The sequence below is a fragment of the Mustela nivalis genome (assembly GCF_964662115.1).
Source record: "Mustela nivalis genome assembly, chromosome: 16".
Lineage (NCBI taxonomy): Eukaryota > Metazoa > Chordata > Mammalia > Carnivora > Mustelidae > Mustela > Mustela nivalis.
In genome coordinates, this window is record NC_139035.1 from 29,842,480 (window position 1) to 29,866,034 (window position 23,555).

At 42.0% G+C, this 23,555-nt stretch overlaps 1 protein-coding gene across 9 annotated transcripts in view; it reads right to left on the reverse strand.

Annotated features, from left to right (window-relative positions):
* The window catches only part of DNAH14 (dynein axonemal heavy chain 14), a 348,451-nt gene that overhangs the window by 195,869 nt on the left and 129,027 nt on the right, over positions 1-23,555 (reverse strand). For all 9 annotated transcript variants that reach the window (XM_082704493.1, XM_082704492.1, XM_082704488.1 and 6 more), the window contains 11 exons: positions 19,633-19,737; positions 19,426-19,544; positions 18,620-18,694; positions 14,143-14,230; positions 10,993-11,246; positions 6,337-6,568; positions 5,620-5,673; positions 4,091-4,236; positions 2,606-2,674; positions 1,780-1,966; positions 876-952 (listed from right to left, as the gene is read on the reverse strand). In XM_082704493.1, coding sequence (XP_082560619.1) covers positions 876-952; positions 1,780-1,966; positions 2,606-2,674; positions 4,091-4,236; positions 5,620-5,673; positions 6,337-6,568; positions 10,993-11,246; positions 14,143-14,230; positions 18,620-18,694; positions 19,426-19,544; positions 19,633-19,737 — 1,406 coding nt within the window. The remainder of the gene's footprint in view (positions 1-875; positions 953-1,779; positions 1,967-2,605; positions 2,675-4,090; positions 4,237-5,619; positions 5,674-6,336; positions 6,569-10,992; positions 11,247-14,142; positions 14,231-18,619; positions 18,695-19,425; positions 19,545-19,632; positions 19,738-23,555) is intronic.

A 23,555-nucleotide genomic window follows, 5' to 3' on the forward strand; every position in this document is an offset into this window, starting at 1 on the left:
AAGACTCCCTGCTGAGCAAAGAGCCTGACTCAGGGCTCCATCTCATGACCCGTGAGATCATGACCCATGAAATCACAACCTGAGCCGAAACCAAGAGTCGGATGCTTAACCACTTGTGCCACTGAGAAGCCCCTTTCTATTTGAACTTTTGGCTCAAAAATAGACAAATAATACCTTTGGTATACTCACTGGGAGGTTTTTTCATTCATAAATGAGCATTTAGAGTCTTTAAATCTTTATGATGCTAGACCATCTAAGATGTTATATTAAGTACATGATGTATTATTTCATTTATTCATGTTTTCATTTGTGTCCTTCACAAATGCTTTCTTCATATGGGTTTTACACATTTCTCATACAGATATATTCATATAGGTCTTACATTTCTCATTAAATTACTGCTCTTTTAAATAAGGCCTTTTATTCCAGTGTATCTTTTATTATATAAAGGTTAAGATAGTTTTTCAAAAAAAGATTTTATTTATTTATTTGGCAGAGATCACAAGTAGGCAGAGAGGCAGGCAGAGAGAGAGGACGAGGCAGGCTCCCTGCTGAGCAAAGAGCCTGATGTGGGGCTCGATCACAGGACCCTGGAATCATGGCCTGAGCAGAAGGCAGAGGCTTTAACCCACTGAGCCACCCAGGCGGCCCAAGATACATTTTTTTAAACAATAAGTTCTTCTGGGGAAAAGTCTCCGGGGATCTTGTGCATTTTTTTCTTCCTCTTCTTTCACATTCTTAAACACCTCTATCATATTTCACTGTAACATTCTGGGAGCTCCATTTTATCTTGTTACTGTTACTTAGACTTTTACCAATTATTTTCCCTGTGTTGCATAACTTCGTTTGACCTAACGATTCAAAATTCAACTCACCATTTAAATACCTGTTTCTTCTTCCCAGCCATTGTTAAAATGGTCTTCATAGACCTCAAGCCAAAATCATAATGATCCTATAAAGCATTAAAGTATCTGAGTTATTACATTTCTGAACGAAAAATGGGATGACTTGGAAATAAATACATATACTATACAGTTAAATCCCTAATCATGTACACTGTGAAGAGAGACTGTGCTGTAAATCAAGAAAGACTGCATTTGGCTTCTAGTGCCTTCACTTCCCCCCAAAGTGGTGCCCCTAAAGTCTTCTTAAGAGAGAAAGTCGGAAGTATTAAAGCTGTTAAAAACTATCAGGATCTAAACTAAATTTTCTCTGAAATGGAGAGAAAGAACTGAAAGAATAGGGTAAGGAAGAACATTCTGGAGGTGGTGTGGCTGGTTTTCCAAACCATGCTGAGTCATAAACAAATACCCATCCAGCTGGCATATCCCAGAACATCATTTTTCAACATGTGGTACTCAGATCAGCAACATCAGGGACTGTTGGGAACTGGTTAGAAACGCAAATTCTCAAGGGCTGCGCCACTCAGGAAGTTGGTGGTAACGTCCAGGGATTTGTGTTTCAACAAATTCCCCCAATTATCTCGAAGCACAAAAAAAGTGCGAGTCACTAATATAGAGGTTAACTTCCTCGTATGGAGAAAGTAGTCCCCAGTTTCACACAGCAGGTATTCCATTATTTTCTCCAGGCCCTGGAGGAAAGGCTTGCAACCTGGACTGGTTTTACACATCCCCTCACCTCCATGTTGGCTCGCCATCTTGAACTGCTGACCGGATTCTCTCTCCATTATTTCCCAGGTCATCCCATGGTCCGATACCAGAAAAGTCTTATTTAAGGTTTTCTATAATCCCCTTGCTTTTGAAAAAAGCAATGTGTTACCTGCTGTGAGAGCTGCTTGCTGGCTAATTCATAAATGTTAACCAGCTTTCCAGAGAGTGATTTTGCAGATTTGAAACCAAATGAAAACAGCATTATCTCAGCAATCATTTGATAATGGGGAGTCATCATTGCCACTGGGCGAAACAGAGATTTTAAGTTATCCGGGAGCTCTACTCGACCTTTATATCTTAAGAGGGTAAGAAAAACAAAGAAATAAATAAGCAGAAAAGCAGTTATTTCGTTTTCATTTTTCCCGTTGAGGAACCACACAATATAGTTTCCCCCAGAATAACCCTGTTTGTGTCCTATGTGACCTTCACTTGAAAGCAAGTGTCTAAGACAGTTTCTATTGTACTTTTCATTTCCAGAGTGTTCTTCTCTACCTACCTTTCTCCCTGTGCCTCCTCCCATGGTGCGCCTCACATCAGGTCGCTCCCACCCCAACCGTTCCCTCCACACGTTCCCTTGACAGGTGTTCACTGAGCCTGCCCAGCCTCCACTCCTCATAACCTTCAAGTTCTCTTCCTTCTGCTACTCTCCGCTTTTTAGTCTGTCTTCTTAGTGACAAGTGGCTAACCTTTTCTTTTCTCCTGATCATTCTGGAAGTGAAAACATCCCTCAGTCAGAAACTTAACGTGAGACCACCCATGGGCATAAGTACGGAACTGTAACACTTGTGAGTGTGCAGGTACAGGAGGGGGTCAGCAGTGGCAGTACATTACAATGGTACAATGTACAAGGTACACTACAATGTCAGACGACTGCTTTGTGGCTAAGATCTCAGAAAACGATTTTGACTGTCTCCACTCCTAGCACAGATACTTACCCAGGGATCATGGTGACAAATACTGCACAAGACATGTTGATACGAATTTCTTTTCCTTCCAGCACAAACCTACAAGACATTGGTAGGAGTTCGGAATGAGTACCCCGCAAAATGTGCCACTTCTTTACGTACATTATTTTTAGCTAAAGACAGTGAAGGCCCCCCAAAAAAAAACTCAGGAAGAGCTTTTTACCTCCCCCTTTAACTGCTTCTACGAGTTTAGATAGAGGGCCGGGTCCAGGAAGACACCTCTCACGGAGACAGCTACAGAGAATATGGGCTGGGCGTAGTAAGCTGTGCGGAGCTCAGCAGACCTGTTCATTCAGATTCCTCTCTGTGTCCTGTTGTCTCTCTCACCAAACATCTGCTCTTCCCGTCTACCTGTGACTTTTCTTCTTTCCCTTTGTAGCCCCAGATGCCTTTCCCCTTCTCCTTAGCTCAAGATGGCATACAAACCTTAATGGCCTGTCTCTGAACCTCTCATGTCTGTGTGAGGCTTATGTATGTATGCAATTAAACTTTTCTCCCATTAACTTATCTTATGCCAATTTAATTAACAGACCAGCCAAAAGAACCTAGACAGGAAAAAGAAAAATTTTCCTCCCCTGTCCATTATAGTATTCATTGCTAAGAGAACCGTGTTCTCTAAGTCAAAGTATGTTAAAACAGTAAGTGAGTTTGGTAAAGTTCCTAAGGCTGTGTTACATTTAAATCCAAACAGCACATGCTGGGGAAAAAAACAATTTTTTTTTAAAAATTATTTTTATTTATTTTCAGCATAACAGTATTCATTATTTTTGCACCACACCCAGTGCTCCATGCAATCTGTGCCCTCTATAATACCCACCACCTGGGGGCGCCTGGGTGGCTCAGTGGTTTGGGCTGCTGCCTTTGACTCGGGTCATGATCTCAGGGTCCTGGGATCGAGCCCCGCATCAGGCTCCCTGCTCCGCAGGAAGCCTGCTTCCCTCTCTCTCTCTCTCTGCCTGCCTCTCTGCCTACTTGTGATCTCCGTCTTTCAAATAAATAAATAAAATCTTTAAAAAAAAAAAATACCCACCACCTGGTACCCCGACCTCCCACCCCCACGCCCCCCAACCCCCCGCCCCCGCCACTTCAAATCCCTCATATTGTTTTTCAGAGTCCATAGTCTCTCATGGTTCATACTTTGGTTTCTTCAAGTGAAACATCCTAACATGGAAAGGTACTAAGAGAGTTTAAAGTTCAAAGAAAAAGTCATTGGATATATCTGTGACCTGTCCTGGTGGCCGGGAAGGCCTTTCCAACACTGGACAGGAGCCTGGAGACCTCCAGGCTGGCAGGAAAGTCAGTTCCGTATATTTGCTCTTTACTTGCCCAGCAAAGGAGACGTCCAAGATGTCATTCATTTCTTCTGGTCTGTGTTTAGGAAAAAAAACAACACCCGGAGCACTTCCTGGAGAAGGAATACTAAGCAGCAAGGAAGCAGAGGCACCCACCCCATACCTGACAGAGTAGCTGTCTTTTGCCGCCTTGATCGTTAGGATCTGTGACGCAATCACGGAGAGGACCTTCACGTCAATCCGATTGAACTCGTCCAAACAGCACCACGCTCCTGACTGCACCAGTCCGAAGAAGAATCTCCCCATTATCTTGAAAACAATTACACACGGGTGAATGCTTTCCCTGGGCTGGCCCCGTGTGGTTCCGCAGTGTCTCCAAGGCCAGCGCACGCCTTCCCTAGCACAACAGCCGGTTGTGCACAGCGCTTGGCCCGCGCCCCTGGGAGGTGCAGGCAGAGGCCTGGCCCTTGGTGTTCGGGGGGGCTTCCAGGTGGGGAACCCATGGATGCCCATGTGCCGGCAGCCAAAACAAGAATACCATAGGCCCAACACAACAAGCGTGAGTGAACACACGTGCAGGAATGCGTGCTCTCCGTGTGACGCAGGAGTGCACGCCAGAGTCCCGTGGGTCCGAGACACAGCAGCCAGTTCTTCCTACTGGTTGCAGGAATCAGGTTGTGTCGCTACTGAAAATTTTGGTATTTCATTTTTTCATGGTTTTTGGCCTTAATTTTGATTCTAAAAATCATTAAAATACGATTTATCTTGATGAGCAGGTTTCTGGGCTCCCCGCTCAGCTGCTCAGCCCTGCTCATTGCACCTGAGGGCAGTTCCTGGGGAGGAAACTAGGGTCTCTAGGTCTTGACAATACTCATGCAAACAGCTGACCTGTGTTTATTGATACTTTTCATGTGTTAAGTGAGCACACACTGGAAAGGCAGGTTCTCACAGCTAATGTGCTTTTAGCTGCCAATAAAAGGACCCTAATAAAAGGTAAATGGTCTGGACTTAACATGCAAGACAAAGTAAATGGGAGTGTTTTGAAACTGTAAGTAAATTTGGCAGAGGCGCCAAAGGTATATGACATTTGAAATATGACATTTCAATGAATATTTCACAATGTTAGGAGCTGTGTTTTCTTAGGTAATATACCACCAGAAAAAAATAAGGCTGACATAAAATTGTAATCATCACTACAAACTCTGATGCAAATTTCTGTGTTAATTATAACAGCCTCATTGTTTTTAATGATTACCTTTTCAGTAAACAGGAGTATACCTTTTCAGTAAATGAAAGTATAAAAAAGTAAATAAAAGTATAAAATAGTAAATAAAAAGTGAAAGTAAATAAAAGTATAAAATAAATTTATATTAATAGAGCAGTACTCTTAATTTTGTTAGTAAATTCATGTTCCATATCATATTTTGTTAGGAAAAACCCCATCAAAAAATTTGAAAACCACTGTCATAAGAAGTAGTTCAGTTTCATAAAAGAAAACTGCATGATGTTTTAAGTTTCTATTATATTCTAAGTTTCTATTTTATCAATTTAGAAGAATCAACAGCATTTACAGATCTGTTAATACTTAATGTCTCTCCAAGAGAAATATTTTTCTTGTTCTTTCAATCCTCAATGAATTCTTTCTTCTATGTGCACAATATTTTTTCCTACATATAAACTAATAAGCCTTACCTTATAATCCAAATCCTCAAAACAGTTGAAGACCAAACAATGTTTGCCTAAGGACTGAGAAACAAAAATATTATTTTAATAGATCTCTTGAATTATGACACAAAATACTAATGCTAAAACTTCAGGAGTAATAAAATGTCTTTACTCTTTTGAGAAAACTGCAATCTCCAGATGAAGTACATATTGAATTTAGAAAGTCACAAAACTTAGTAGAGTGTAGAGACATATACACTATTAAGTTGATTAGCACATGAAATGCTAAAAAGTCATGTTTCTAAAACACATCAATAAAAAACTAAGGAAAAAAGCATTTCAGGGAAATCATTTCAGTGACATCAAACCATCTCCTCCACTTTCATAGTCCCTGTCTCTTTCTCTGTGTCACACACACACACACACACACACACGACCAGGTAGAAGTCTGCATGCAGCTCAAAATCACCCTTAAATGAGGGCGAAGCTGCCACCACTCACTCATCAGTGAGCACGGTGGAATCCCAAGTAAACAGAAGCAAACTGAGCCTGCAGAAGACCCATGTCCCAGCACACAGCAGACACTTAAATGTGAACGGATGAGTGACATGACTTCATGGACCTGGTGTCTGTTAAATGTTCTGAACATCTTACTAGCAGGAATGGTGTATATTTAAGATACCATTAAGGTCTGTGTGACTAAAAACCCAAGAAAGCGGCATTCTGGATACCAAAGGCACTTACTTTGGCTAGATCTTTGATACTCTCTGTTTTGCCCGTGCCGGTGGGGCCTGCGGGGCAGCCCCCCAGATTCAGGAGCAGCGCTCCGGTGAGGGTGAGCCAGCACCTGTTAGTGAGGGGCGTGATAACCAAGCGGGGCGTGCAGCCCAGGTACTCGTAGCCGTATGTGAAGCTGGCATCTCCTTGAGACACGTAGCACAACTTCTGTCTGTCATTCCACTTATAGTGCAAATGCCTGAAAACAGTGGTGCAAGTGTGCATGTTATTGGGGTAAAATTAGTTTTTGTTTTCGTGTGTAGAAACCTAACAAACATTAGAGGGAATGTTGACTAAAAAACAAATGAAAGCGTTAAAAAAAAATGGAAAGAGTTATGGCCAGTACATGAGTGACAATGTTAGAATGAAATACTAGAACGCCGAATCCTACAAGCACGTGAGCACTTGCCCTGTGAGGAAAATGGTCTCATGGAGTCCTGCTGCTTGGCTGTGATGTGGGCACAGCACAAATCGAGGATTTATACAAGAATCCTCCCTACGAAATGTATTGTGGTTTTCAATAAAGACGTGGCTCAGACATTGTTCATTTATAACCAGGATCCTTACTATGAGGGTAACTGAAATGCTATTGTGGTATTTATCTTAAGAACCCAGAGAATTGTGAGGCTAATCCTAAATTTGCTCATCTATAAGGCTACCAGTAAAACCTGAGACCCAGTTTTAGCTTTACAGTATATATTCTTTCCCCCCCAGATTTATGGAGATATTGAGCTAGACCTTCATAGTAGTTTAAGGCGTGACTATATAATGATTTGATATATGTACATACTGTGAAATGATCACAGTAAATTTAGGTAACATTCATCATTCACACAGTTACAATTTTACTTTTCTTGTGATGACAGCACTTGAGATCTACTCTCTTAGTATTCTTCAAATACACAATAAAGTATTATTAAACTATAGTCCCCAGGCTAGCCATTACAATCCCAGAACTTATTTATCTTCTAACTGGAAGTTGGTACCTTTGACCTCCTTCATCCATTACAAATATCCGCTGCCTCTGGCCCCCACCCATTTCTCTGTTTCTATGAATTCAGTGTTTATGGGTTTCACATATAAGTGAGGTCATACATTGTCTGACCTATTTAATTTAGGATAATGCCATCAAGGTGTTGTAGCAATGGGCAAGACTTCTTTCATTTTTTACGGCTGTGTCATAGTTCATTCTACACATGTACTACATTTTCTTTATCCATTCATCAGTTAATGAATGTCTTGGCTATTATAAATAATTCTGTGATGAATATGGGGTACAGATACCTTTTTGAGATAGTACTTCATTAGGGAAAATATGCAGAATTGGAATTGCTGGATCATTTGGTCCTTATATTTCTAATTTTATGAGAAGCCACCATACATTTTCCATAGTGGGTGAACCAATTTACATTTCCTCCAATGGCACATAAATTTCCCTTTTCTTCACATCCACACCAAAATTCATTTCTTGTCTTTATGATAATAGGCATTCTGACAGGTGTGCGGTGGTATTTTATTGTGATTTTGATTTGCATTTCCCTGATGATGAGAAGTGCTGGGCAGCATTTCATGCACCTGTTGGCCATCTGTGTGTCTTCCCTGGAATATGTCTATTCGGGTCCTCTGCCCATTTTTTAATAATAATAAAAAAAACAACAACCTTTTTTTTTGCTATTGAGTTGCAGGTGTTCTTTATGTATTTGGGGTATCTATCCCTTAGTGGATTCATGGTTTGCAAATATTTTCTCCCATTCAGTAGGTTGCCTTTTTATTTTGTTTATGGTTTCCTTTCTTGTTCAGAAGCTTTTGGTTGGATGTAGTTTCACTTGTTTATTTTTTGTTTCCTTTACTTTTGGCATCTAATCCAAAAGTTATTGCCAAGACCAAGTTTACTGCCTTATGTTTTTAAGTAAGAGTTTAATGGTTTCATGTCTTACGTTCAAGTCTTAAATCTATTTCAGTTGGTTTCTGAGAGTGGCATGAGATAGGGGTTCAGTTTCATTCTTTTGCATGGGGATGTCTAGTTTTCCCAGCGTCATTTATTAAAGAGACTCTCCTTTCCCCATTGTACATTCTTGGCTCTTTTGTTACTGATTGGCCATATATGTGTGGTTATATTTCAGGGCTATTCTGTTCCATTGGATGATGTGTTTGCTGATGTCATACTGTTTTGATTACTACAGCTTTGTAATACAGCTTGAAACCAGGAAGTGTGTTTTCTCCAGCTTTGTTCTTCTTTCTCAAGATTGTTTTGGATACTTGAGGTATTTTGCAGTTCCATACAAATTTTAGGTTTTGATCTATTTCCAGTTGAAAAAGGTCACTGGAATTTTGAAAGGTTTTATATTGAATCTACAGATGACTTTGGGTAGAATGGACATTTTAACAATATTTATTTTTTCAATCCTCGATCATGGATTGTCTTTTCATTTACTTGTGTCTTCTTCAATTTCCTTCATTAATGTCCAAAGAGTTTTCGGTGTACAGATATTTCACCTCTTTGGTTAAATTTATTCCCAAATATTTTATTCCCTTGGTGTAATCATAAATGGGATTGTTTTACTTCTCTTTCTGATAGTTCATTGTAAGTGGGTAGAAATGTAACTCGATTCCCTTGTATTGACTTTGCAACTTTACTGGACTCCTTTATTAGGACTACCAGTTCTTTGGTGGCATCTTTATGTCTGCATATAATATGTCATCTGCAAAGAGAGACTGTTTTACTTCTTCCTTTCCAATTTGGATGCCTTTTGTTTCTTTTTCTTGTTTAACTGTTCTCACTAAGACTTCTACTACCATGTTGAATAGACATGAGGAGAGTGGACAACCTTATCTGGCTCTGAATCTTAAAGAAAAAGCTCTCAGCTTTTCGCTATTGTGTATGATCTTAGCTCTGGGCTCATCATATGTGGCTTTTACTATGCTAAAGTAAAGGATTGGTAAGCTAAGTAAAAAGGTATCTGCTATCTTAAGACCCAAGATTTGTTTTATGATTCAAGTACTAAATCATTTAAATAGAATTTTTATTTCCAGAGCTTTACTCCCCCAATTCTTCTTCCCCTAACAAATTCCCAAACTTGCTTGACTGCACCTATAGTATACAGTGATTTTTTTTCTTGATTACCATAGTCAAAAGAAATACCTCACAGTTAATTTAATTAATTTTTAGATTCAAAGCAGCTTAAAGGTATTTTTTGTCTTAATTAACTTGGTAGCTTATTTTTAAAATATATACAAATAAATTGAAAGGAATTTTATATCATTCTTGAATAATCACCATTACTTACTAATGGGACATGTGTACCTATGGTGCACTGCACAACTTATCAGACCTTAGAATCAGATAGGATACTGTCAACTTTGTTTCCTATATCATGTTTTCATTTAGTCCTTGCTTTTTTATCAGAGCAACTGCTTAAACCTAGCTTTGCAAGAATGAGAAATCATCAATATGATGATTATAATGTTTAATGGTCTAAGGTTAAACTTGTCAACTACTTTTGAGCTACCAGTTTGTTTGGTGTCTGACACATGACGCATATCCCTCTGAATCTTTTAAAAGTTTAAAATGTTTTGCAGTGTCCTGTAAGGTCTCTATGGGGCCTTGGGGCACCCTGGCATACAACTTGGGAACTGTAGCCCTAGAATCATGATGCTCCCAGAGTTGTTTAGAATCATGTGTTTCCTACTTTACTTTTCTATTTATGTTCTTCCACCTCTCAGTTTCACTTTCAAAGACAGTTACTAGAAAGTAATAATGACATACTGAACTTTTGGGTAATGGTTCATCAATACAACATATTTCTTTGGCAGTTAAAACTGGTAAACAGTTACACTTCTGCAGTAAAAGGAATATGTGAATATATATCAAATATAAAGTATTCAGTAAAATTCAAGTGGTGTTAGTCAAATATATCAGCCTCTGGGCTCCATTTTCCCTAGAGGCTAAAGGAAATTGTCACATTTAAATAAGGAAATTTATACTCATGCAGAATTTCTTAAAAATTAACTTTTCTTGAGAATCAAAGACATTATGTAGTCAGGACAGTTATTTTTTCATGAACAGAGGTTTCTTTAGAAAAAAATAACTCAGAAGATTGAAATTTCACATTTATCATAGGAAACTTATGCTTGCTCTCTTCTCCCCAGGGTCAGTGTCTCTATTCTCCTACAGTTTCACATTTGTGGTGTTTCATATATAAAATATTTATGTATGAATATGTACTACCAGGCTTCTGGTAGGAGAAAGGGGGCTCTGAGGTAAAAAGCTGGCTAGAAACATGCTCTGGTTGTTTCCCTGTTTAGAGTGCTCCAGAACGGACAGCACATAGGGAGAGTCAAGGCCTGAGGTAGGGCTGCGCTCCAGCGGAAGGATGAGAGGAGCAAAGCCCATCCAGGAGCATGAAGCCCAAGGAAGTTAAAATAATGGGAGGGACAGTGTAAAAGAGAAGGAAGAAAGCATAGGCATCGGGAACTCAAACTGACACAGTTTGCCCAGAATGTCTATAAATCCCAGGAAAATGAAAAGTCAGATTTGACGAAATTTGAGGTAGAGAATGAATTTCCCTAGAGGTAGCCGTGTGATGAGTTATTTTAGGCAGAGTGGTAACGGGATCCACTTACCTCGTCCACTCAAAATCCCCCACACTGAAGATGCCTCTCAGCAATAAATCTCTCACAATGTCTCTGTGGTGTACGCAGAGCGTGAGCAGCGCTCCCAGGACAGCCTGCGTGCGGGAGTTACTGGTGTCCAGCATTACCAGCTCTGCAATCTCTTCTAGGTGACGGACCATGCTGCTGTGGACCTTCTCCAACTCTGGTCTTGACCGAGAACTCCCAAAACATTTGATGCAGTCATTATAAAACATGATCTGGCTCTGAAAAAGTAAGATATAAAGATGGTCATTGAAAAATAAACTTTATAAGTTAAACCAGATGTTTTCATGATGTGTATGTGTGTATGTGTGTGTGAAAAAGAGCATACACATTTGAAAATGTGTATGAGAAAATGTGTTTGAGATTCAGACACTGAATTTTATTAATGCTCATGGCCTTATTTTTGAATAAATTGAAATATATTTACCACCAATAGTTCTAGTTTCAAAGTCTGCTATTATTAGCAATCATCACTAGACTGATAACATCACTAGCAATCATCATTAGACTAATAACCCAGGACAGTAATAATGGTAGAAAACTCCAGCATGAAATTAGGACCATGTGCTCAGTTGAAACCAGAAATACTCTTTTTAGAGTATGTTGTCTGTAATCATAATTTTCAGAAACTCTGTATGACTTCCATCATTCAAGCCATCTTTTGATACTCACCCGCTCCATAGGCGCCAGAGTTTTTTTTAAGAAGGCTGCTGGATTAATGTCGCAGTGACCTGGAAGTCAGTGGAAGGGACTTCCAGGAGGCCTGCAGGTTTCCAGCCCACAACTGGGTGAACTGGGATTGCAGTCCCTAGGATAGTACCTACTGAAGGTGGAGGGGTGCAGTGAGTTCGTCTTGGGATATCATGAATTTGAAGTGCCTATGAAACACGTAGGTAAGGCTATAAAGAAATAAACATCAGAATACTTAGCCTAGGGGTAAGAGTTATAGGGGTGGGACTTTCTTCCAGAGCAAGGTAAAAGGGGAGAGAATGTGGGACCTGATGAATCAGTCCATGTTCTAGGCTGCCTGCAACAGAAACAAACTCTTTCTTATAGGATGTGGCGGGTCAGCAGGTGGAAAGAGACCATGGCCTGGGTCTCTCGGGAGTGGGCAGGAGTGAGTCTGGGCCGGGCAGCAGGAAGCGCTGTCAAGGCCACCGCACTGCTGTGTTTGAAGCATTTATTCAAGATTCACAGCCTCAGAGGCAGCATCCAGTAGGCCAAGTCCCCTTGCTAGGTGGCGTCAGTGCAGGTTCTGGGGAGGTAGCCTGCAAACCAGATCTCTCTGTCCTTAGATGGCTGGAAGGGAACCGTCCGTTGCTCTGGCTTAGATAAACCTGCGCTGAAATTCTCAGTGGCCGGAACATGCAGGCCTATTATCATCCCCACTCCCCCAGAGCCATCTGCTGGGAGAAGGCTCCTGGTCCGGTTCCACATGCAGAAGCACAGGAGAAAGGGACGTTGTCAGCAGTACACTGGGATGGGAAATTAGCAGCAGCCTGGGCAGACAGGGGAGAAACTGGCAAAAATCTATTCAACGATTCCAGTTCAAGCCCATAAGGAACCGCTTTTTATTCAGCATGTTTGGAGGACTGGGGACCTGGGATGATCTTCTCTTCACAGAGCAGATCTGATGATCTGGATGCCTGGCCAACCACAGGAATGTCTAGGCTGATTCATCAGGACTTCACTGCCTTTGTAGACCACAGCTTATATAAGCCCTTGCAGCACAGGATCTTCGAGTACTTTATTAATATTTAGTCAAGTGCACAACAAAGGGAACTGGGGATATTGGACATCGTTATTTGTGTCCATAACCCTAGGTTCTCAGAGATGTGACAGTTGTGGTGGGGCAAGGCACAGTGAAAAGATGTGATGTTATCTTTAAGTTTAATAGAGAATTTAATGAAGTCAAAACTGCTTTACAAACACTTGAGGAGGATAACTCAGGGGACCAGGGCTTCTTCCTGCATCAGTGCAGAACCACTGTTCCCAAGGTACGTGAAACTCTCATCACCAACAGACGTTATTGGAGTTTGCAGACCTCTCTAGAGCATTTTAAAATGATGACCGCTCACTGTCTCCAGACAAAAGTCAGTCCAGTTCCCTCTCTGCTCCCTTGGCTTCCATGACGCCTCTGGCATTCTTCTTCATGGAGCCCCTTCCTTCATCTTTTTGTTACATGGGGCTGTCCCATGGGGTCTTTCCTTGTCCTTCTATCATTATACATGGTCTACAGGGGAAATTCCCTACTGTCCTGGCTTGAACCACTACTTCCCGAGTTGTTCCAAAAGAAAACACATGCTTTGGCTTCCTTGCTATCATGCATACCTCGTTTCTCTTTCACTTTTGAGGTCCAGAACAGCAACAGTTAATGCACAGAGCCTGTGACTATGTCACCTAACAGGGCAAATGGCACTTTGCAAATGTAATTAAATCAAGACCTGCAGGTGGAGAGAGTATTCTGAATTATCTGAGTGGGACCAATATGACCATATGTACCCTGAAACTTGGAGAACAATTTTTGCCATGTGGGCAGAGGGAGGTCTGACTGAAGAAGAGCAGACAGATGCAAACAGGGCTGGCTTTGAAAATAAAGGAAAGCCAGCGCCTCTAGAAGCCAGGAAAGAGAAAGGAAGGGACTCTCCCCTAAGCCTTCAGGAAGCAATGCAGCGTTCAGGAAGGAATGAGCCTGCGGACACTTTGATTTTTGCCAGTGACACCATGAGGCCTTCAACGGACACAACTGCGAGCTAATATACACGTGCTATTTAAGCAACTAAGTTTGAGGCAACTTTTTAATGACAGCAGTAGAAACCAAATACAGTGCGGGATATTCTTGAGATAATAGAGATATTCCTGAGGGATATCCCTGAGAAAATAATTTGTGATTTATTTTCATTCAACATTATAAAACAAATACCCAGATTCCCACCACCTATATTCTAAGCAATTCTTTGCTAAATTTACTTTCTCATCTATCTATCCAGTTTTCTATACATCTATCTGTCTCATTTTTTGGTGCATTTCAAAGTGAATGACACATATAAGTACCCTTCATAATGGTTTCTTTCTAAATCTTTGCTTTCTGGGCAGTAGAGCCACAAACTAACTCACCACCGTGAGGACCACTTGTCCTGGATGAGACACTACCCATGTGGAAAAGATCTGGCGGTTCCAGTCCTCGACCCCTTGACTTAGAAACCTACAAACAAAACATTTTACTTCTATTATTACGTGCAATCACAGGGGCCATTCAATGATCAAGCATGACGAGGTCACGAGGGGATTTTCCTTTAGGATCTCTGGTTTTTAATTCTCACTTAGGTATACATATGGCACCAAATGTCAGAGTTACTAGAGCCTTAGTGATTTATGCAAATGCATATTCTCTATATTTTCCTTTAATGTCACCAGCACTTCCCCAATGGGGCCACAGAGTTTCTGGGTGGTAGAACTAGAAGGGGGAGATGACACATATTAACTTTGAATTTCTAATACTATCAATGACAAAATCAGTACTTAAAATGATTTGAAACCATCAAATAAATTTTAGCAGTAAAGCCCCATATTTAGCTTTAAAAATTAATCATAAGGAAAAAAAACAAGATTCATGAAAAATATGCAGACGTTTTTATTTAAGATCAAGTTAATATGTGCCAACGTATATGTCTGCATATTGTTACAACTAAAAACACTCCGAAGTTTTTAGTTTCTGTATAGTCAAATCGATCAATCATCTTCACATTTCATCACTGATGCCATGTGTCAGAAATTCTTGACACCAAACTTCACTCATTTTCTTCTACTTTGATGGCTTCTTTTCTTTACTTATCATCTTAATTTAGAATTTAGTTTGCTTTTAAAATAAATATTGGTTCTTCTAATTTTTGCTGTAATTGCAAATGGTTTTTAGTAATTTTTTAATTATTTTCTTATCACTGCCACTGTGGAGAAATAAGTTTATAACAACTTTCTGTATGTTTCAAAACAACATTAGTGGCAAATTTATGTTTTATCAATTAAAATGACCTTTTATTTTATGTCTTTGTTTTCTTTATCTCTCAAACAACATGTAGTTCCATTTCTCTCTTGACAAAATCTTTTAATTAAGATCTTACTTCTATTTTGACACTTAGCCCCGTGTTTATATTTGTATACACACACAGAGCACACACACTATATTTTCTTTATTTTATTTCCTCCAGCGTTTTGGAAATATTTATTCTGATTTTTTATAGTCTCTTGGGAGAGAGTGAATCAAGTTTCTGACTTAATAATTCTGTCTTCATTGTGAACCATACTCCTTCAAATGATAGGTAATATATGAATACTATGTAATGATATATATGTCAATTATATTCTACACACACACACACACACACACACACACACACACACAGAAAACACTGGAACACACAAAAGTGTGCTCCGGGGCATCCACAACTTGAAAAGTCTCTATCAGATGGCAAGCAAATTGGGATTGAATTCTAGAAAGAAGAGCAGACCCACCAAAGAACACTCCTGCCAAGTTTGACAACCACAAGAGGGAGGCAGGGGTGGCTCTTCGGGGCGATGAGGAGAGAGCTTCCTAAGCAGGGAGTGCAGTGGCCTCTGCCTGTTCCCACACCCTCTGCCCTATTGCAGCTGCGATGACCACTGTGAATGGAAATCTCAGAGGGCCTCTGGGGCTGGAGGGGGAAGCAGAGGAGGGCCTGCAATTACACCACACATCCTAACACACGGCGGGAAAGACAGAGGAAGAAAGGAAAGTGGAGAGAAGGGAAGAAAGGAACCAAAGTTCATCGACACTGGCATTTTCTCACAAGAGCGGTGTCTCTGAAACAGCGCTGGAACCCACGTGCTGGGGATGGGACAAAGGCAGTTTTCAGCATCCAGGAGAAGTGGAAAGAAATGTCCACACCCGGGAAGATCCGCCACTCCCAGACTGGGCCTGTGCACCGTCCTGTCCCCCGTGGCTGCGCAGGCCACCTGCTGCGATTAAACACAAGAACCCGCGGGGAGAGAAAGAGGGAGAGGGACTCGCTCATCTGACTGTGAACAACAACCCGTGCAAACACAAACCCGGGGAAGCAGGGTTAGCAAAGCTCATGCAGCCACAGACAGCTCCCTTCCTAGTTCCAACACCCAGCTGAAGCTCTCTGGGGTCAGGGGCATCTCACAAGCTGCTGGTATCTGGCAATCACTCGGCCTGCAGGCAGCGTGACACAGGAACATGAACACGTTCTGCTAGGATCAAACACCGCCAGGTCCAGCAGTATTTGATGAAAGCGAAAGCATCTCCCCAAAGGGAATAGTGCAAGTATGTACAAAAGCTAAGAAAAGGCTTCCAGATAGAAGACACTGTTTTGCCAAGTTTAATGTGTTATGAAGGTAATACCTCACCATTCCATCCTGTGTGAAAACAAAAACAAAGCTTTTTCCAAAACCAGCATCAAAGGGCAACCCCAGCTCCGCTGTGTCCTCCAATCCCAAACAGCTGTCCCCAATCTCTACCCAGCTGTAATCAAGCCCCACACTGCAAGGCCCCCCTGAAACCAGACTGCCACAGCTTGACACACATTCCAGTTTAACCCTTCTGGGGCCCCAGCAGGGCTTCAGCTTTACCCCATACACTCAGCTCTGTCTTAGCAACATGTCGTTTGGGTGACATTTGGGGGAGCTAGCATTCAAGAAATTAGATTTGAACTTAAAATTAATTCCATTCAAACTAGCCTGCAACTAAGAGGGCAAAAATAAAAATATTTGCCACTCACAGATGCTTTCTGAAAAAAATTACTTGGAAATGTATATAGCAGAAGGAAAACAAACTCTAAAATGTGAGACCTATGAATCAGTAATGAACAAAAACAAACCAAACCAAGAACCTTATAAGACTAGAGAATTACTGATCCATAAACAGAAAACTAACCCCATTTGGAATAAGATCCTGCATGACTATAATACAGAGGTGATGATGGAGGGGTTTTATGCAGTGATCCAAGCTCATTGCAGACAAATAAGAGCCATTTACTATAGGCTTTGATAAAAGTATGTTTCACTTTGTACATTAACATTTTAAAGAGTATTCACTAGAAAAAAGGAAATGTTTATGACTTTGGCATGGCTACCCCAAAAGATATGAAGAAACTCAATATAACAATAAATGACACCCCCCTCCCACCCAGACCTACAGCCTGGTGGTTAGAAGACATACAACGGCATGGGGAGCAGTGAAGCAACAGGACACACTGCAGATGAATGGTGGCTCAAGAGTTCAGTGGAGGGACGCTTTGCAGACACGGGGGCAAGCTTCAGGGAGTCAACAGGTCTGGTGACACAGTTATTTATTAGAAATAAATGCTAGAAATAAAACTAGGATAAGGACAAATCCACTTTTAGAAAAGGAGAACATGTTTAATACAGTTTTCCAGAAAATAAAGTAAGTGGACTGAGAAATGAACAGGAAAATCAAGTGGAGTTCAACCTAAGGAAATCTGTTATTGTAGTCATAACAACCACAAATTAAAGGCAAAAGAGTATTTGGGGTACTCAATTGATTAATTAAAAAATCTTTGAATGAATTAGATGTCTTTAATTATTAAAAACTTTGCAAACAAGAAACAGAATTAAACTCTACCTCGATGAGGGGTATATTCCAGAAATTCAAGCATCATAAACAAAAGACAAAACGTTAGAAATGTTCCCAGTAAAATTAGTAAACAAAGAAGGATGCTGTCAACTGTACTTTCAACACTGCACATAATCTGTCATCCTAAACAACAAGGAAGAGATTTTTTTTAAAGAAAACTGTAAAGAAAGAGAAATAACTGTCATTAATAACAAATGGTAAGACTGTCTGACAAAAGTTCCAGCACAACAAGTGAATATTGGTTTGTTTCTCAAGTGCCCGGATGCATTTTTCAGGGTTCCTTGCCCTCACACATGAGACAGCTGGCTCTCATCACATCACTCCAGGTAAGAGCTGGAGCCAAGGAAAGCCACTGTAGTTATTTATGTAAGTAAGTAATAATCTGCTCTGCTCCAGAAGCCTTGTATTGGCATTCAAGTTCATGTTCATAAATATAGATCTTAAAACCCCAAGACCAATAGACAGCCCCTCTATAACCAACCACAAATAACTAGAAATGTATAAGACAGCTCCAGTCAAAGTCATTGAAAAGTTCATGCTCTGAGGCTCTTTCCTCACTCTAAACAGACTGGAAGGTAAAAAGGAGAACACTACAGAGCCTGGGCCCAGCAAGTAATGCAAGGAAGCAGAAATGGGCAGCTGAAGCAGAAACCCAGCAGCTGGGCACTGGGTCCTTCGGAAGCAGGCAGCAACATCCCGCCATGCATTCAGCTCCTGACCCTAACCCTAACCTGCTTGAATGCAGTCCCTGATCATGCTTTCCAACTGCAAAAATGCCTATTTTCCATTCAGCCACGTGCTGTCATGTTCTATCAAAGCCCATTTCATAACAGACTTTACTCCATACATTTCTGCAGATACTTCCCACTTGGATTCACAGATAATTGAACAAGTTTAAGTATATATACAGAATATGATTTTAGGATTAAAAATTGTACTCACTTTTTCAGCACATCAAACATGCTTTTCTCTACATTCACCAGCCACTGTTCCACGGCACTTCTTACACGAATTTTCCTACAATGTTTTAAAAAATAATTTGCAAACAGTCTTTATCAGTGTTTCTTGATAAGGCTGTAGACTAACTTTTCTACACTTGTAACATTCATATGCCAAAGGACCACAATTCTCTAACTTTTGTTTTTTTTTCTAGATCTCAATTTGGAAAGCTATGCACACAACGTATCACATAACTTTAGGGAATTCTGACATCGAAATCATGAACTTACAAAGTTAAGAGGTTCCAGTAAAACATGAGCAAACTGGGTAAGTTGTATCACAGAGATTTCTTGTATTCCTTACTGGGTCTTTTAAACAGCCAGCTGAGGTTGGGGTTGAGTTAGGAACTCCAGTGGGCGGGAACACTGGGACGCAGCATTTTTTAATCCAATCCCATCAGGAGCCGCGTGCCAAAGGCTGGCTGGCAAACTGGACCTGTGTGGTGGCAGGACCCAGCAGACCCACGAGCCCAGCCTGGAGCCGTCCACAGCCAGAGGCGCAGCATTAACGACGACAAGCAAAGAGTAAATTTCCTTCCTAAGTTTCTATAATAAAACCCCGTGTTGGCATTCAGGATGATGCCAAGAAATAGAGACATGAAAAAATAAAATTCTGCATAGGTACATTATCTCTGAAGAAACAGTTTGCTTAGCAAACTTCTATGAAATATCAGACAGTTCCAAGCCGAGGTTTTAAACAGGGATGTTGTATAGAGTCTAAAGGCTTAGTTTAGAACACATGTGTCATACTTGGGCAGCAGAAGAGATTCCCCTTCAGCAGATATGAGCATTATCACAGCAGGAGGACCGATTTCTTGTTTCCATATCAGTAATTGTTTTATATTTTCAAAACACTTCACAAGATGAGGCTGTGGACCAGAAACAAATGCCAATAACACTATAAAATTCTGACCTGGTTGGGAAAGAATATCACTGAGCAGAGAATAGTAATATTACCTGTACAGACTCGGAATTTCTGCTATCAGCTAGAATATCAAGGAGTTCAGCATTGCTAAGAAAGTAAAATCTTGGGAAAATCCTTCTTTTGATTTCAAGGTAGTCCTGTCCAGAATCAAAAGAAATTGCAGTTCATAATGTATGTTTACTCATGATTATCACAGCCTCATATGGGCTTACATTTGCACATAAAAAGCATGATATTGAAATTGCAGTATACATAGCAGCACTAGTAGAAATAAGAACCCATGTTTAATTAATTCTTAAATTGCTAAATTAATTTTAATAAAGCAAAACTAAAACAAATGAAAGTATGACCCAAAAAACCCTACCCGTGAGCACGCGCGCCCACAGACGCCCCGCTGCATGTGGGACCATTGGGATCGCCGGCATTGCCTTCCCACACGCCTGCCTTTCTGCTGGTTTCCCAGTCCTCGGGGAGTCAGTGGTCACCTCACAACCCGCTATGCACACAGCCCCGCCAACCCCAGCCCCGCCCGCTGCTAGTTGCACTCACATGGGTCTTCACTTCCTCTTCTCCAGGCAAGACACCTGTTTCCACAGCCCAGGCATGCCATCCTGTGTCCCCCATCACTCTCCTACACTGCAAGCTCTCCTTTCCAACAGGCTTCCCTTTTGCCTCTCTCTCATTAAAAATAAATGCAAGCAGCCCCCTCTCGCACTTGGTTTTCCTCTAGCTACTGCCTACTAGCCCGCCTCCCCTCCATGGTCACAGTGGTTGAAGAGATCGCCTCTAAACTTGGGGCCTTAGCTTACGCATCTCTCAGCCACCCCTGTGCCCTGCCATGCCGCTCCACTGCCAAGGATGGACTGGGAGCTGCTCAGTCTTCAGGCCACGTGACATCTCGCCATCTCGCATCTGATGGCTGGTTCTGTCCCTCATCCTGCCTGGGAGGTCATGCTCCTGTTTTTCTCCATCCCTCAGCCAACTGTGTACCATTTGCTTTCAGGCTCCCTCGTGGTCCCCACACCTTAACGCTGACATGGCGCGTATTGCATTTCTGTTCCACCCGTCCTGCCCATCCTGGGCTGCTGTCACCTCCCTTTGCCCCAGAGCTGTACACCCGAATGTTGACTGAAGAGATTTTCAACAAGTACAACACGTACTTGTTTCTACAAAAGCTTCTCCTTCCTACTTCCTCTCTCTGCAGTGTGCACCCCTTCCACATGGGTGGCCAGGCCAGAAACTTCGACACAAGCCTGGATCTCCTGCCTCTCTCCTCCATGTGTCATCTTTCATCCTCACCACTATCTTAAGTTAGTCCCCCCGGATTTCTAGTCCTGCGACTGGTTTCTTTTTCTCTGTTCTCACTGCACTCCCATCTATACATAACTTCATGCTCCCTTCTAGGAAGACATTTCTAAATCAAATAATTTCACTCTCCTGTTCAAATTCCTTCATTGTGATATTCTAGGCCCTCTGTCATCTGCCCCGTCCTCCTGGGGAGTCTTACCTTTCCCGACTTTCCCATTTGCAAACTAGGCTTCACGGGTACCATCTGGTTTAGTACTCCAGAACATGCCATGCTTGTTCATAGCTCCAGATCTGTACTTCCCCCTTGCTTAGGACGCTTTTCCTATCCACAACCACCCACACACCCTGACCCTTCTAACTGCCCAATTCAGACATTCTTCCAAAACCCAGCTGAATGGTCACTTCTCCCAGGCTGGGTTAATCTCTCCTCTTTCATGTGACTGAACCATCCAAACCATCACAGCATACAGTATATGCTGGTATCTCTCTAACTCGGTTCCTATGACAGACCTTGAGTTCTGTGATAGAAGGGAACTAACTAGGGAGTACCAGCATGTAAAGCAGGTGCTCAACACAGGAATAAATGGAAAATTACTGGTTGGTAATGATGCTTACTAATAATGCAAAGATATGCAAGAATTAATCAGAGGGCTTATCGCAATCCTACTCGGTAAACTTGCTGTTACTAATGAGATCATGGATTCATATAGCAGAGGGGCTTCCTGGGCAGACAACTTCCTTTAGGCTGTAACTGCCATATATGCCTATTCTGGAGGGGTCATCACAACCACTGGGACTTGTGTTTAACAAAGAAAAGATATGAAAACCTGGAAAGAGATCTTAATGGTTTATGAAGTGAAGCGAATATGTTCACCACAAACCTCAGATATTAAAACCCAGTATTTAAAAATATGTACGTCTAGCTGACAATTTAATGTTTTGGCAATGTTTAAATATATGGAATCAATAACATAAAATCATCAAACAAGGACCTCTGGGGACAATGGTGGAGTGAGTAGGAGGACCCTGAGATCACTTCATCCCCCCACATAAACCTAGATCACACCCATAATAGCATAAATGACTCAGAAAATGACTTGAAGACTGGCAGAACAAACCCCACAACTGAAGGCAGAGAAGAGAAGACGCCACACTGAAGATGAGAGGAAGGGCAGAGAGGCAGCACGGAACTAAAAGGACTTGTGGGTCTGTGGGCAGAAGAGAGAGACCCACAAGCCCTGACTGGGGTGGGGGGTTAAGGGGGCAGAGAAACAGACCCTCTCACAGGGGCCGGCATGGGGAAGATGAATCCTCCTAACATTTAGCTTCGAAAACGAGACAGGTCAAATTTTACAAGTTCTTACGACCAACAGGACTTAAAACCTGGAATTTTAAACATCAGTGGCTCAGCTCTGGGAGAGCTGGGAGGGAGAGAGGAAATGGAGTCCGACTGTTAAAGAGAAGAGACCCACAGAAATACAGCACAGTAGCTGCAGTTTGAAAAATGCCTGGGGCATACAAGAAGGAATAGTTTACTCTCCTCAGAGCCTTTCCCAGAGGGACAGAGATCAGTGAGAGACTTCTCTAGGAACCAAGGAGCTAATGGTATGGTTTCCCTCCCCTAGCCTAGACACTCTGATAAGGCTGGAAAGAACTTGCCAATAGCAACCCCCTCACTCTGGTGTAAACACAGCCCCTCCAGCCAGACCTCAGCTCTAGGTCCCCTCTCAGAGCAGATGCACACAGACTTTACAAGCACCGCACCCCTGCCCACACACATGTTGTGGATCCACCCCTCTCTGACAGGCCCTTGGCAGGAATGCATCCAGAGTGCTGCCACAAGCCCGCCAGGGTGCAAGCAGCCCAGAAGGGGCCAGCCCCACACCTGGGGAATGTGCAAGCAGCCCAGACGGGGCCAGCCCCACACCTGGGGGGTGTGCAAGCAGCCCAGACGGGGCCAGCCCCACACCTGGGGAGTGTGCAAGCAGCCCAGACGGGGACCAGCCCCTCTACAGGGAGAGGGGAGGAGAACCACAGGCCAGTGACAACCCCAACAGGTTGTCCCCTGGTTGATGAAGTAGTTTGGGACTACTTCATCTCTGGTAAACACCTGGTCTGACTCAACTCAAGCCCAGGGCAGCCCTTGACCGGCCCACTAATGCCACAGGGACCAGACTCTGCCCACAACAGGCAGAGAGCCATCGTAGGCAGGACTGAAGGCAAACACAGCTCTGCCACAACAGGAAGGTGCCTACAACACACAGGCACACACCCTGAAGTACCAGGCTCTGGGGGCCAGGGAACACTGCACAGCAGGGCCCTGTAGACCCTCTTCTTCATAAAGCCACTACCGTCAAGTGTGAGAGAGAAATAGATCCAAAGTCGGAAAAAGGGGACAGAGGAATATGCCCAAAATGAAAGAGCGGGACAAAATCACAGCAATAGGCCTAAGCAAAATGGAGATGAGTAACAAGCCTGACAGAGAATAAAAGAAACCATCATAAAGATATTCACTGGACTCGAGAAAAGAGGAGATCTCAGTGAGACCCTCAACAAAGATAGAAAACATAAAAAAGAACCAATCAGAGATGAAGAACTCAATAACTGAAATTAAAAGTACACCAGAGGGTGTAAATAGATAGAGGAA